This window comes from Protopterus annectens, chromosome 2.part2 (genome assembly GCF_019279795.1).
Source record: "Protopterus annectens isolate FY-2018-M chromosome 2.part2, PAN1.0, whole genome shotgun sequence".
Lineage (NCBI taxonomy): Eukaryota > Metazoa > Chordata > Ceratodontiformes > Protopteridae > Protopterus > Protopterus annectens.
In genome coordinates this window covers 373,809,020-373,824,491 of record NC_056730.1, presented here as the reverse complement: position 1 = coordinate 373,824,491, position 15,472 = coordinate 373,809,020, and the positions used below count along the sequence as shown (strand labels likewise).

The 15,472-nt window shown below is 46.7% G+C and overlaps 1 protein-coding gene across 1 annotated transcript in view; it reads right to left on the bottom strand.

The window, feature by feature from the left end:
- Positions 1-15,472, bottom strand: part of NDUFS4 (NADH:ubiquinone oxidoreductase subunit S4) — an 849,665-nt gene that overhangs the window by 210,562 nt on the left and 623,631 nt on the right. The window contains exon 4 of the mRNA XM_044064420.1: positions 10,903-10,976. Within this exon, the coding sequence (XP_043920355.1) occupies positions 10,903-10,976 (74 nt within the window). The remainder of the gene's footprint in view (positions 1-10,902; positions 10,977-15,472) is intronic.

The following is a 15,472-nucleotide window of genomic DNA, read 5'->3' as shown; positions in this document are numbered from 1 at the left end:
GTCTCTACAGTGGGCAAAATTGGTGCAGGAAACTTTCCACATGCAGAAGAATAGGAAATTTGTTCCTATCTAGGCCCTTGGAGGCACAGGCTCTTGCTGAATGAATGTATTTGAGGCTGAATGTCTGGCATGCCAAGGAATGAAGTCCATTGGCAGGAAAGAGGGAGAAATTTCTGGGTGAGCTTCTCCCAGAAAGAGAAGGCCAGAATAAATCTGTGTAACCCGTGGAGGTTTGAATCCAGAACCGCTTCCTCCTTGAGGTGCAATTAAATCCCAAGACTTCAGCAAAGTAAACAGCCTTCAGGGTGCTTGCTCTGCTCTGAGAATGCACTGGCAGCCCTAAAGGCACTAGAAGTCTGAGCTGTCCCAACCCCTAGGCCCTGCCCCACTCACCTTTGTCGCCTAAGGATCACTACCCCTTAGGCCTCACCAAAAGTGTGAGCTCTGCCCCTACCCGTCTAGAATTTCTACTAACTGGGAAATGCACCTTAAAAAAAAATCCTTAGTAGGCAGAAATTACTAAACTTGGGGTATATTTCTTTAAGACTGCTCCATGCATAGAGTGGAACTTGTCATCCATTTAACCAAGAAAACTTCCTGACAACCAAGCAACATCTTGCTGCAAGGGAGCATCCAGCCACCAATTCTTTAGCTCAGCTAAACCAAACAGCACAAGCAGACATTGCCTCAGAAGGAACAACATCGGTGGCAATGTGCAATTCCTGTTTTTGCACGGCATCAAAACCACATTGCAAGGATTGTCAACCCACTACAATTTATAACTCCAACTTAACACACGCTCTTTGCCAGAGAATGTCAGCTACTGCCATTTGCAAGGATTAGATTCTCTTTGTGAAGAATCTAATCTCTCTGGATGCATATGCAACTGACAAACACCTTACCTCACACTCCCAAGAAGAAGTATACACTTCTCAACAAGAGGAGACAGGAAGAACAGGCCCCTTTATCCAGGAGAGAACTGGGATTTTAACAGCAAGGGGCATACGCTAGGCCCCTGCCTTTGCTTTCGGGGCTGATACTTACTTGGAGCTTCTTGCCTGGGCTTACCTACCCCTATAATCCCTATCAGTACAGCTAAAGGGATTTCTGGCAAGGAGACATAAGATTCAGAGAAGCTTCCAGGAACATCTTTAAACACATTCAGATCAGGGTATAACTCTAAGGCCTATGAAAGGAATAAAAAATGAAGGGAAGCTCTAAGCCAGAATCTTCCATCAGAGAAAAATCAAGAGGGTTAGCTTAAGATGCAGGAGTATAGCCGTAAAGAGTCTCTGATCCCTCCTCATCAAAGAAAAAAGAGGCTGAAGAACTGATCATCTCCATCCAGACCTCAGAGCTGCAGAGCTCACCCAGGTGCTGGCAAGACTCAGTTCCAAGCAGACTTGCCTAAAACTGTCAAATCAAGGTCAGGCCAGGCACCTTAAGCGGAGGGCATAACTAAGCAAAATCCCATAGGCATCAAATCCTCTACCATTTTAAGCATACTTACTTAGGGCAAGAAGGAAGCCAAACAGTTTTGGAAATCCAACTCAGGCTCAACCTGCTTAGTAAGAGAAAGCCTTGCTTAGACCTGAAGCTCAGGCTCTATGCACCTTGTAGGAAGAGAAAACAGAACAGCCACCTCAAAGAAACAGGCTGGAAACACCTGCGGTTCCGGATCACTCAGAATTAAAGATCCGCCACCTTTCCAAGAAACACCTGGCAAAACCTCCGGGCTTTGCTGCGCATCAATTGCGCTTTTACGGAACTGCCGAGCATTCACTACAAACTTTAACACATAACTCCTTCAAGCCTTTTTGGCGGCGCGTAGACATCCGGCGGCATGTTATCCAAAACGCAGGCTCCCAGCGAGGCAACAAAAGTCTAACCTTCTCTTAATAACCCGTTTATGCCACACGCACAAAAGCGGCATCCAACAGCGTGATGAAATTTAGCTATACAAAGGTATACAAAAAGTATAGTAACTGTATGAACCTTCTGTTTCCCTGAACAACAAATATTCACTTTTCCTGAAGATCTCAGAACGAAACCGCAAGAAAAGCAAAATATCTCCTAGCGCCATACCGTGCCAACACGGTTGATGAGGCCTCTGACTTCAGAAACTTAGAGCGCCAACGCACTAAACTGGCTACTGCGTAGGACCATGCGGCACGCACTGACCTAAGTCTGGCGTGGGTCATGCGCGTGGCCACCCTATAGGATCATCCGGGATTCTGTAGTCATTCCGAAGTGAGGTAGGCTCGTAGACTTCTCGTATCTAACCTGGCCCCTATGAAGTCCATCACTTGTGTCGGAGCAAGGGAGGATTTGTCCATATTGATCGTGATGCCTAACTGGGGGGGGGGGCTAGGCGAAGAAAAAAATCTCTGGCTGAGCAGAGTAGATGCCTTGTTGGGGCGGTCAGGAGCCAGTCGTCCAGGTACGGGAAGACCTGCATTCCCTGAAGTCTCAGGTGGGCCGCTATCACTGCTAAAACTTTGGTGAACACCCTGGGGGCTGTGGCGAGGCCAAAGGGAAGGACCCTGAACTGAAAGTGGCTGGCTCCCAGCTGGAAGCGGAGAAACCTCCTGGATTGTCTGTCCATTAAGATGTGGTAGTACGCATCCTTGAGGTCTATTGAGCACATCCAGTCATTCTCCCACAACAGGGGGAGAATGGACTGAAGAGTGACCATTCGGAATTTCTCCTTGGTTACTGACAGGCTCAAGAGGGAAAGGTCTAGAATTGGTCTCAGGTCCCCCGTCTTTGTTGGCACCAGAAAGAACCTGGAGTAAAACCCTAATCTGAGCTGGTCTGGGGGGACGGGTTGGATGGCCCTTTTTTCTAGCAGCTGCTGGATTTCCGCGGCTGCAGCCTCCCTCTGATCGGGTGGTACATAGGGGAGGTTTGAGTCTGGGTACATGAAGCATAGGGATTTTGTAACCTCTGGATATAATATGAAGCACCCAGTGGTCTGACGTAATGGACTCCCACGCCGCCAGATGTCTCGAGAAGTGCCCCCGACTGCTTCCAGAGTGGAGCAGTCGGGCAACCCTTCAGGGCTGTTGCGTGGGCCGATCAGAGAAGGATTCTCTGGACCCAAAATTTCTCGGTGCCCCTCTGCTTCTAGGGCGGCGTCCTCCCTGTCCTCCTCTGCCACGGAAGGACTGGTTGTCCGGAGCAGGTTGGGAATGTTGCGATTTCCGGAACCACATCTTCTTCTGTCCCTTTAGGTTCTTGGAAAAGGACCTCTGGGGAGCAGAGAAGCGGACTCCAACAGCAGACAACATCTTCCCGTCCTTCTCTCTCTGGACAAGTGTCTCGCGAACGGTCTTGCCAAACAAGGCAGAACCATCAAAGGGGGCATCTGCAAAGGACGCCTTAAAGGGCTCCGCAAAGTCACAATGTTGGAGCCAGGCCTGGCGTCTCATAACTAGGCCCGCTCCGCTAGCTCTAGCGGCTCCCTCAGTTACGTGAGACAAAAGCCGCATAGAGGTATTAGAAACAGATCTCAGAGTGGCCATACGAGTGGAGTACAATTGCTTCTCCTACGCCGATATGGACTCCGAGGGGAGGCAGCGTATTCTTTAATAAGATCGCGATGCATCCTGATGACATGTGCCGTGTAGTTCCGAGACCTTACTGAGAAGGTCGCTGAACTGAATACCCGCTTCCCAAGGCGATCCATCAAGCAAGACTCTTTGCTCGGAGGATGGACCGAGGGGCTCTCCTGAGCTAGTTCCCTCTTAGTGGCTGCCGCCATCAACATGGCATCTACAGGGGGACCCTTGCTCCAGTGGGGCCGGTCTGGGGGGGGGGGGCTCAAAATCCTATCCGGGCACTTGGGAATAGGCTCCACAGTGTCCGGCTCCTTCCACGCCCTGGTGGTCACAAGGTCCATCAGGGGGTCGGCCGGAGGGGACACCCAAGAGGTAGACGGGCCTGCTTCGAATGCCTCCAGGAACACGGACTCGGAGGAAGCCTTGGGGGCAGACCCCCCCCTGAGCCTAAGCATTTCCATGATGTCTCCAAAGGAGACATCCTCAGGGGGTGATCTTGTGGAGCCTTCCCCTTCATCCAAGTCCGTGTCCTCTGTTAGGGACTCGGGGGAGTCCACGTGCCTCCTCTTACACTTATGCTTGCGAGGCACTTCCTCGGGGGGGGGGGCTGTCCGAGGAGGTCTCGCCAGCAAGGTCCTTTAGGTCCTGTTCCAAAGGAACAACCTAGGACATCGAAGCAGGCTGTCCCTGTGGCCGGGTGATGGAAGCCTGACCCAGCAGAGAGGGAGTGCAGGGCGGAGCAGAGACAAGGGCCGGGGGTCTGGATGTTCGACAGAGCCCTCTCCACTACATCGAAGGCCGAGGCGAAGCTGCTCTCCCTGGGCTCTGAGAGCTGACTCCCAGTCGGATCCAACGAAGGGATCGGAACCGGTGCCGAGACGGTCGGATCCGAGGGACCAGTGTGCTCCGACCTGGATGGAGCCGAAGGCACACTGAATCCCTCGGATCCGAAACTCGGGCCATGGCTCCGAGAGGTCGGATCCGATGATGGAACCGAAAGACTCGAGGGGTAGGGTCGGATCTGAAGCACCAAGTACCGTCGGCGCCGACCCACCCCCGGCTCCAACGCTGCCCGGCTCCAAGCGCTCCGAACCCGGAAAGCGGCTCGGAGGAGGAGGTATCTGAGCAAAAAAGGGTGTTGAACTCCCGAAGGGGGGGGGTAGGAGCACTCCCATCTGCAGCTGGGCCTGGATGAACCTTCTCATCATCCGGTCCAAGTCTGCATCAGACAGGCTGTAGGTGGATCTCAACGAGGCCACCGAGGCAGGCCTGGAGTGCGAGATCGGATCTCCTCCTCCTGTCCCGGGGAGAAGCAAGATGATCAGAGCCGAGGAGGAGGAGACCTGGAAGCCGTGGAGGGAGAAGCCCGCTTAGCTGGGGGGGGCCGAAGCGGAGGCCTCGGCCCGCGCTTGTGGTGCTTCTCCCTCAGTTTCTCCCTCCTGGCCTCCCTATCCTCCGGCGCTTTAGTGGGAGCTTGAATCCCAACTGGAGGAAGGGGGGCAGGACTGGCCACCACCACAGGCTGGGGAGGTGCCACGGGAGAAGCGGAAGCCGAAGCAGACTCCGGGGGGCAAAAGTCCCGCCAGGACCAGCTTCGACCTCCGCTCTTTCAGTGCCATGGGGTTGAACCCTGCACAAATCGTGCATCCTGAGGACAGGTGTTCAACCCCAAGGCACCGAACACACCGAGTGTGGCCATCCGCCGGTGAAAGCTTATGGCCACACTCTGTGCACTTAGAAAAAATGGGCTTTGGGGCCTCAGACATTTCTCAAGAAAGAAAAAACTACACAAGCACACCAGGCCCCAAAACACAAATAACACACACACTATGACCAGTGAGGGGAGTAAATACACTAAAAAAGAATAAAATTAACCAAAGGGGATCCTAAACACACACACTACTTAAGAAAAGAAAGATTTTCTGTTTTAACAAGTTTTTCTTAAAACTTATCCGACAGTCGCCAGGAGCTCTGCAATCCAGCTGTCTCTTCTAAGAGCGGCAAACTAGATCTGAGGTCAATTAGGGTTGGCAGGGGATTATGGGTGAGGGGAGGAGCTAGAAGCTCAGATCCATAGCTGTATAAATAGTTGCCGTCTCAGATCTGATATCGAATCCAAGACCCACAGGTTAAGTCCCTACTCCAGATCCACATTTTTCCACTCCTCCGATTCCAGGACTAAGGTCGTTCAGGAGCAGAAAAATGAACACCCACAGCAGAAAGGGTCTTTCCCTCTTTCACACCTAGCTAGTGTGTCTCTGACTTTTGGGCCAAACAAGGAAGTACCATTGATAAAGGAAGACGAAGTGTTCCGTGAAATCACACAAGTGCATCCCGGCGTGATGCCGAATAGCAACGCCTGTACCCGCTGCTCTAGACGTCCCTTTGGCTGTATGATCAATAAGCCGCATGGACGAATTTGAGATGGACTCCAGTCTGGCAAGCTGAGAGGCTACTTTATCTCAAACCCCATCAGATACTGCTCCTGCAACAGTGTCTGAAAGCTCAGTTATCAGATCCCTTTGGAGTCTGGTAAAATGTGCCAAGAAGTTGAAGGACTGAATAGCGAAGGTCGATGAAGCAAAGACCCGCTTCCCAAATCTATCCATCGTCTGAGATTCATGGTTAGGAGGATGGATAGTTACTCTCTTGTCGGACAGTTCCTTTTTGGTGGCCACTGTCATCACCATGGCATTCACTGCTAGACACTTCGACCAATGGGGATGATCCTGCAGGGCTGAAATAATTTTATCTGGTCTCCGGGGAATAGGCTCTATGGAGTCAGGAGCCTTCCATGTTTGCTGAATGACCAACTTAACTAGGTCATCAGCGGGCGGGGCCACCCAAAAAGTAGGACGACGGGCATGAAAAGCTTACAAAAACATACACTCCCCAGAGGATGGGTTTGAGGGTTTCCAATCAACCCTCTGTTTCAAAACTTCTAGGATGTCTCCCAAGGAGACATCTTCTGATGGTGACTGCGGGGACCCTTCCCCTTCATCGTAATCTGTGTCTTCAGTGAAAGATTCTTCAGGAGATCCAGGTGCTTCCACTTGCATGTCCTCTTACAGGCTCCTCAGGGGGAGGTTCTGAGGAGGACTCAGAAGAAGGGGGGCCCTGAACCAGGTTGTCTTGCAGCTCTTGTACCTGCTGTCCTGACATAGATTGTGACAGCTGCGAACCAGAGGAAACAAAAATATGGCACTCCGACAAGGATGGAACCAGCTGGTAGCCTGAGGCCAAAGCTCTCCATAACCTGGAAGGCAGGCCCACCCGAAGAGGGATGGGAGCCAGGAACTGAGAAAAACAACACTGGAACAGAGGTCACACCCTGCTCCGACAAGACACCACCCAGGGTAGGAGCTGAGAGAGAGCTCGAAACTTCCATGGGCCTGACAGCCGTAGATGGCACCGTGGAAATGAACAGAACCGGTCCAAGGATCTCGGAGCAGACGGCCAAACCACAGTACTGGGTGTGCAACAGATCAGGAACAGCCAAAGACCACAGAGTTGACTCTGGTACCGAGGTGAGATCCACCGTCAGCACCAAGGTAAATGGCACCAAGAAAGTCGAAGCGGGGGGGGCTGCAAGCCCTGAAATGAAGTTGAAGGAGAATAAACTGATGGAGTCCTTGGAGAATAAGCCTCAGCTCCGGGTGGGAGAGAGGTTTGTGACAGTGCAGGGAGGCCTCTGGCTGCCAAAAGCTGATCCACTAATCTGCCCAAGTCCAATTCTGAGAGACTCGTGAAGGAATGGACTGACATTTTCCAAGGGGACTCAGACCCATCTAGAAATGGTCTCGGTTGTTGACCCAAAAAGGGGTCTACTGAAGGAGAATATCTAGTCATGGGAATAACTGGTAAATCAACTTTCGGCACCACAGGTTGATGCATGGATGGAGATTGTGGAACCAAATGAGATGACAATGGAGACCGAACAGAAACTATTGTCATGCCGAAGAGATCGCTGTCACCGAAGCAGTGTTCGGTATCAGAGAGACTTTTGTCTGAGCCGTTTCAATGACTGCCGGCACCAATGAGGAGTTTTCAGTGCTGTAAGAGAAGTTACTATCAATTTCGGTACCTTGGCTTTAGGTTCCAAAGAAACCATCGCAACCTGCATTTTTTGTGACTTAGATTCATGTGCCATAGGAGAGGTCGGCACAGAGTGGCTTCTTTGCTTTACTTCAGGTTTAGGAGATTTTGAAGTCTCTGACTTAGATAGGGCTTCAGTAAAGGGACATTTTAATAAGCCTTTCAAATTAAGTTTGATGTGCCTTTTGGCTAAGGTACAGGTGCTAAAGCCCTGTCAAATAGTATAAGTCAAATCCAAGTGAGGGGCACCCATACAATACATGCAGGAAAGATGCCCATCAGAATTGGGCATCTTTCTGCCACAGTCTTGACACTGTTTAAATCAAGATGTCCCCTTCTGCTTTTCTGACATACTGAAAGGTTAGTTTGTCACTAATACACACACACACACACACACACACACACACACACACACACAAAAGAGGAAGGACAGAAAAAGGAATTTTTTTTAGTATACAAACAATGGTATAAGTAAAATACCCAAACGGGTAAAGGCAGAAAGGGGTAAAAGGAGGAAAAGACAAAGCCAACAATGTTATTAAAGATTACAAACAGTAACAGAAGACAGGAGGAGGCCTGATACCAGTGATGGTAAAGGGAAAGGTACTGAACGTTGAAAAGTTGACCAACAATGTTATTAAAGATTACAAACAGTAACAGAAGACAGGAGGAGGCCTGATACCAGCGATGGTAAAGGGAAAGGTACTGAAAGTTGAAAAGTTGAAAAGGAGGGTGGGTAGAATTGTCGGAAACCCAGTCACTCACTAAACAACTAAGTCACAAAACTATTTAGCCAAAAATCCTAAGCAAAACAGTTTAGAAGAAGAAATTTAAAGCATTTGGCGCAAAGGCTGATGCGTCCAATTTTCTATGTGGCAAACGAGATCTGAGGTAACCGAGAGAGAGGCACTGTGGGTAGAGCCTTAGCTCAAGAGTTTGTCTGGCACGGGCTATGTGCAACGGCAGAGTCAGTTCTGACAGGTCGGAACCAATCTCACCAATCAAGAATGAATGAAGACTGACATCAACAGATTTAATGTTATACTCAGTAAAAGCAGTAAACAGCGTTACTGATACCAAAATAATAAGACATCACCAGATTAAAAAATAATTTCAGAGGTCTTAAATTGACACATCAAGAACTTGGCTCTTGTAAAGACAGATTATCAGAACTATGCAGCCTAATCAGTCTTAGGAATGATGTCCCTGACACATTGCTCCTCTGGGCCAGTGATCAAGGAGTGTCAATCCTCACCACAGACACTGGTGATGGTCGTTCACTAGGAACAAAAATAGGTACACACAGTATTTCCAGATACAGCTCTCTGCACCAAGTGCAATTTCCCTTAAGAGCACAGGGGGAACATACACACAGTTTTGGGGCTGGGTTTCCCCCCCTCTCTCTCTCCAGGTCCCGAAAATAAGACTCTCCACTGACATAGCTGTATAGCTGAGTCCTCTGCCAAGTCTTCCAAGCCAAGTCCTCCACCACACTTCTCTGTGAAACCAGTGATCTGTACCCCTGCTCCAAGAAGCTGACACACTCTCTCACACACACATACACACACACGCACACTCTCTCGCTCTCTGAGATTTGATTTTCACAAACACACACCTGGGAAAGGCTAGCACATACTTATCCGCTATGCCCAGACTATACAGTAGTTCCAACACCACTAGAACACTCCAAAGTCGGCTACTCTAAGGCTTTTACAAGGGTACCCAATTATACTGAGTAAAATTAATACTAATACAAATGGCAGTGTTTGACCAATGCAGCAAGGCTTTCAGGAGCGGCCATAGTGTCACCAAATAAATATAAGTACTCCCAAAGGTTAAAATACTCTCTAAAAGACCAGCCACAATGAAAAGTTTAAATATATTTAATAATAAAAAACATGAAAATATTAAATATCTATTTACAACAAACACCGGAGTTTCAATCACAGGAAATATTAAATAACAGATGGAAAGATTCACACACATACAGAAAAACAATACTTAACTAATCTCACTATATTTTCCTGACTGCTCTAAAGAATTACTATTCCCTAGTTACTTACTAAAGTAGGGCAACATGAAGTGGGTAAGTGGTCTTCCTTCTTTGCCAGGTTTCAAAAACAGACTGCTCTGAAGCTTCTGTCTCATCTAGTAGTAAAACTTCAATTCAGTACTGGATTACAGAATGACATCACATACATCTGGTCATCTAACTCTAGTTCCTACACTACCCCCTCTGACAGAAACTTTACCAGAATTTAGCACATATGCATCACTACACACAGAGATATAGCTTTGCTGAGATGTATTATAGCATCTGGAAGCTATAAACCCATTTTAAAAACGTCCACCCTTCCAGGTTAGTAAGTAGTTCACCCCTAAGGACAATACAGTAGGATTCCTAGTACTGGTTTTCACAGACATTTTATCTCTGGCTGCAATCAGAACTGTAAGATACAACCTTTATGGCCTAAACCAGGTAATTTAATTTCAGGCAATTTTTCAACGCAAGTTGGTTTGAGATTAACCTCTTCTCTTCCAGTATCCTCTGTTACCATATATTCATTTCAACAGTTACAATATAGTCTGGCATACAGGTGCATTTCTTTTCTGTCCAGCAGGACCCACTGCTGGTATATTTTTAAAAACAATCGGCTTTACAAATACACTTTCAACACACTCATCTGTAGAAATCAGTTTGATACACAAATGACATAATTCTTTACACAACTCCAGCTAGCTATGCTGGCATATGTTACACATCCACTGCCCTACCTCTGGCATAGCTGGCAGTATCTCACATCATTACAGTCACAAATGTCAATTCTGGGGACAGAAACAGCTAACAGACAGTTGCAAATAATACTGATGAACCACCACTTCAGCCTATATTATGATTTTTCAATAAACAGTACAGACATAATATCCTCAAATTTTACATTTAATCCAGAAAGTGCAATGAGCACAGGGCAGTCCTTATAAATAATTCAAAAGGTCTGCCACCTGCTACTTTCACAGTGAAACAGACCCCCCCACCCAGTGTCCTGATTTATTTTATCTGCATTTTACTGAATGTATAGGTTATATACTTATTTTAAGTTACAATATTGATAAAAAAACACAAGTTAATCATATTCTTCTGGAGCATTTCTCCCCGGGCCTCAGCTGAAAACAGGATCTGTGGAACCTAGTCTGACTTTCCCGGTCAACAAATGTTAAATAAATAAATAAATAAATAAATAATTACCATTCTTTTCTGCAAAGAAAATGGCATCTTCTTTGGAGGTAAAATTTAGAACCATGTTGGACAAAGGGTCGGCCCTAAAACATAAAAAAAATGAATGAATGCCACGAATATGAACTACAAGACACTTACAAAACCAATACTTTCCTGACACGCACAAAACTTACAGGTATGCATCTTTACTACACAGACTAACATTTAAAAACTGTTAAAATGATCAAGGTAAAAGTGTAAATTTAGATTACGAATAATGCCATTTGATCTGGCATACTGGATTCAATGTGGGATGTATTTCTTTTGAAGGCAGGTTATATAAAAAAATAAAAGTACAGTTGTGTACACCTACCATAAATGTAGATGTTCGAGTGTCTTCACTGCTGCAGTCATGACTGTAGGGTTCTCCCCTGCCAGCAGGCAGCCCTCGGTCGGCCAGAATCCCAAAGTCTGGGTCCGGCATTGGCTGTTCAACCATGCTCCCTGATGTCAGAGCACCCAGAGTATAAAGCTGACAGCCGACGCCATCTTCTCCAGGTTTTCTTGCCCCAGATGTCAGGAGTCCCAAAATGAAAAATGTCCCATAACCTTTGCAAATACACCTCAGAAGAATGGTGAAGAAAGGAAATACACAAAAGTAAAAATAAGAGGGGACAGGAGGGAGGGAAACCCAGACTGCAACAGTGAAGACACTCGAACATCTACATTTATGGTAGGTGTACACAACTGTACTATGTTCATCGTGTTTCACTGTTGCAGTCATGACTGTAGGGCAGAATCCCAAAGCTGAAAGAAAGGGAGGTGGTCATAAAGAGGAAGGGGTGGCTAAAAGGCCCTGCAAGACTGCAGAGGCAAAGCCTGCCCTAGACTTAGAGTAGAGAGGTAGATTGTAGTGCTTAGAAAAAGTATGCACTGAACTCCAAGTTGCAGCTTCCAAAATGTCCTTGGTAGGAACTCCCCTGAGGAAGGCCGCAGAAGTGGCAGCAGCTCTGGTGGAATGAGTCCGTATACTCCCTGGGATTTGCTTTCCATGGTGAGAATAACAAAATCTGATTCCATGAGCAATCCATTTAGAAATGGTATGTTTTGAAATGGCTTTACCTTGGGAACTTGAAGCATAAGAAACAAACAATTGTTCTGATTTTCTGATGTCCTTGGTTCTGTTCAGGTAAAAACGTAGTTGTCTGTGTACATCCAACGAATGCAAGATCCTTTCCCCTTTACTTTGAGGAGTGGGGAAAAAGGTTGGCAAGTGGATAGTTTGATTTAAAGCCACTTTGGAAACCACCTTAGGCATGAAGGTAGGATTAGTCCTCAAAGATACCCTGTTTTGATGAAAAATAATATAAGGTTCCACAGCCATAAGAGCTTGTAACTCTGAAACTCTCCTGGCAGAGGTAAGGGCTAACAGGATAGCTGTTTTCCAAGATATAAACTTGATGTCAGAAGAGGTGGCAGGCTCAAAAGGAGGCAAGGTTAGTTTTTCCAAAACATAGTTGAGATCCCAAGCAGGAATGGGAGGAGATCTAGGAGGTCTTAAGTTCTTAGCTCCTCTGAGAAACTGTCTCATGAGCTGGTGGGAAAAGATGGGAGGGTCTGTATTATAATGAGCAGAAATAGCAGAGGCATGTATCTTAATGGAAGAGAAAGAGAGTCCCTTATGTAAGAGATCTGTCAAGTAAAGTAGAATTAAAGTAATGTTAGGAAGAAGAGGATCAGAATCATGAGCCTGCATCCAGGAACAAAATCTTTTCCATTTTCCTGCATAAGATTTTCTAGTGCTAGGACGTCTGGCTTCTAAAATGACATCCATAACCTGCTTGGGCAGTAAAGAAGAAATCAAAGGCCCTGGATTAACCAGGCCGCCAGGCTGAGAGATCTGACATGAGAGTGTAGAACCTGACCCTGATGTTGGGACAGAAGGTTCGGAGACTGAGGTAAAACCCAAGGAGGCTCCAGACATAGGTTTTTTAGAGTTGGATACCAAAACTGCAGAGGCCAATTTGGAGCCAGCAAGATTATCATCTTGGGCTTGTCCTGTTTTATCTTGAATAAAACCCGTGGAAGAAGAGGAAGAGGCGGAAAGGCATATCCCGAGAGGTTCCTCCAATGACAGGGCGTCCACTTTCCAAGCTTCTCTGTGGAAAGTCCTGGTGCAAAAATTCTGTAGTTGATGATTGAGATGGGATGCAAAGAGGTCTATGTGAGGACATCCCCAGACTGCTGTTATCATCCTGAATATTTTGGTGTCCAGCATCCACTCATGTGGATCCGAAAGGTTTCTGCTCAGACTGTCTGCCAGGAAGTTTTGTTTCCCTGGTAGAAACTGAGCTTGAAGATCCAGATTGCAAGCTTGAGCTGTGTTCCATAGATCCATGGCTAGTCTGCAAAGGGGGTAGGAATGAGATCCCCCTTGCTCATTTATGTACCACATAACTGTGGTGTTGTCTGTCCATATCAGCAGTTGTCCTGGTTGTAAAAGATTCCTGAAGGCCAATAGAGCATTCTGAACGGCTAACATTTCCTTTAAATTGATATGCAGATGCTTCTGATCCTTTGTCCAAAGGCCCTGCAAACAATTGCCCTGAAAATGGGCTCCCCAAGCATAATCCGAGGCGTCTGTGGTTAGAATCTGAGTGGCAGGAGGCAGACGGAAAGGTTTCCCTTTGTTTAGAGCACATGCCCTGGACCACCAAAGAAATTCCTTTTGAAGGCAAGGAAGGACGGAGATCAGTATGTCCAAACTGTGGCAATGCTGAGACCATACACTTTTTAGGTACCACTGTATTTTCCTCATGTGTAGTCTTGCATAATGGTAGAAGAAGGATGCAGGAGGCCATGTAACCCAAAGCCTGCAGGAATTTCCTTGCAGATAGTTGAGTTAGAGTTGCCAAGGTTCTGAAAGTTGAAGCCAGCTGTAATTGTTTTCCGGATGTCAGAAATGTCATCTGGGTTGTGGTGTTTAGAAGTGCACCCAGAAAAGTTATCTGTTGTAATGGTGTCAAATTTGACTTTTTTATGTTTACAGAGAATCCCAGGAACTTGAGGAGGTTCTGTACAAATTCTAGATGCTGGAGTAAGACATCCTTGCTGTCTGCCTGAATTAGACAATCGTCCAGATAAGGGTAAATCTGAATTCCCTTGAGTCTGCAGTAAGCTACTACTGGAGCCAGGCATTTGGTGAAGACTCTGGGTGCAGTAGATAATCCAAAGGGCAGCGCAGAGAATTGAAAGTGCCTCGATCCGGCCTTGAACCTGAGATATTTTCTGCGATCCTGCCTGATGGGAATGTGTAAATATGCCTCCTTTAAATCCAAAGTTACCATCCATGCATCTTTGGACAGCATTGGAAGTAGCTGCTGTAGAGTAAGCATCTTGAATTTTGGAATCTCTAGAAAGGTGTTCAAGACCGACAGATCCAGAATGGGTCTCCATGAGTTTTGCTTCCTTGGGACTAGAAAGAGCCTTGAGTAAAAACCTTTTTCCATCTCTGAAAGAGGAACCAGTTCTATGGCATTCATAGCCAAAAGAGCTTCCACCTGGTTTAAGGCCTCCATCCATTGATGTTTTGGAAGGTCTGGCCATCCGCTTGGCCTTGGCAAGGTATGAAAATGGAATATGTAACCTCTTAAAACCACATCCAAAACCCATTTGTCTTGGGCTATTTGAGTCCAATTTTGATAAAAAAGAGTGAGTTTTCCTCCGAGAGGAGCTTCCAGGCAAGAAGTTCCTGTAGCCCAACAGAGGGAGTCATTGAGTTTGTTTCCTTTGAGATTGTGACCTGTCCTCTCCTCCCCTAGGGGTGGAAGCAGTCCATAAGCAGCTTGTGTTTGAGGCCTCCCCTCTGGAGCATCTATATCTACCCCTCTGAGGCCTGTCTGAAGTGGGAAAGGACCAATTTTTTGAAGGCCAATTCCTGCTAAATCTAGGTGGCTGTACTTGTAAGAAATCTTTAACTGTTTGCATGGATTTCGCCTTATCCTCCATCTTTTTAATCACCTCTTCAGCTTTTGATCCAAACAAAACATTATGCTGAACAGGAGCATCCAATAATTTAGCCTTTACTTGTTCAGGTAAATTTTGTTCCTTTAGCCATGCATGCCTTCTAATGACTGTGCCAGAGGCTGCAACCCTACAAGAAGCCTCCAAGGCATCAAATCCACAGTGTAAACCATGCTTCCCAACCTGTTCAGTGGCATGCAATAAGTCATGTAATTCCTTATCATCTGCACAGGCAGAAATGGAAGTAAGCTTTTGTTTTAAGACAGACAAAAGAAATTGCTGGTATTTAAGCATATGAAACTAACAGTTTAAAGCCCTAATGGACAAAGTAGCAGAAGTGTACACTTTTTTGCCCCATCTTTCTAAGGATCGAGAATCCTTTTCAGTAGGAATGGGATTTTTGGCAGAAGCGGCCTTAACTCCCTTAGGACCCTGAGAAATGGTTTCAGGGTCAGCAGAAGGGTTCTTGTATAAAAACTGATGGGAATCAGGAACCCCGTAATATCTATTAGGCTTAACAGGAGCAGGAGGAAAAGAGTCAGGTGTTAAGTTAGCCTCCGAAAAGGCATCATCCACA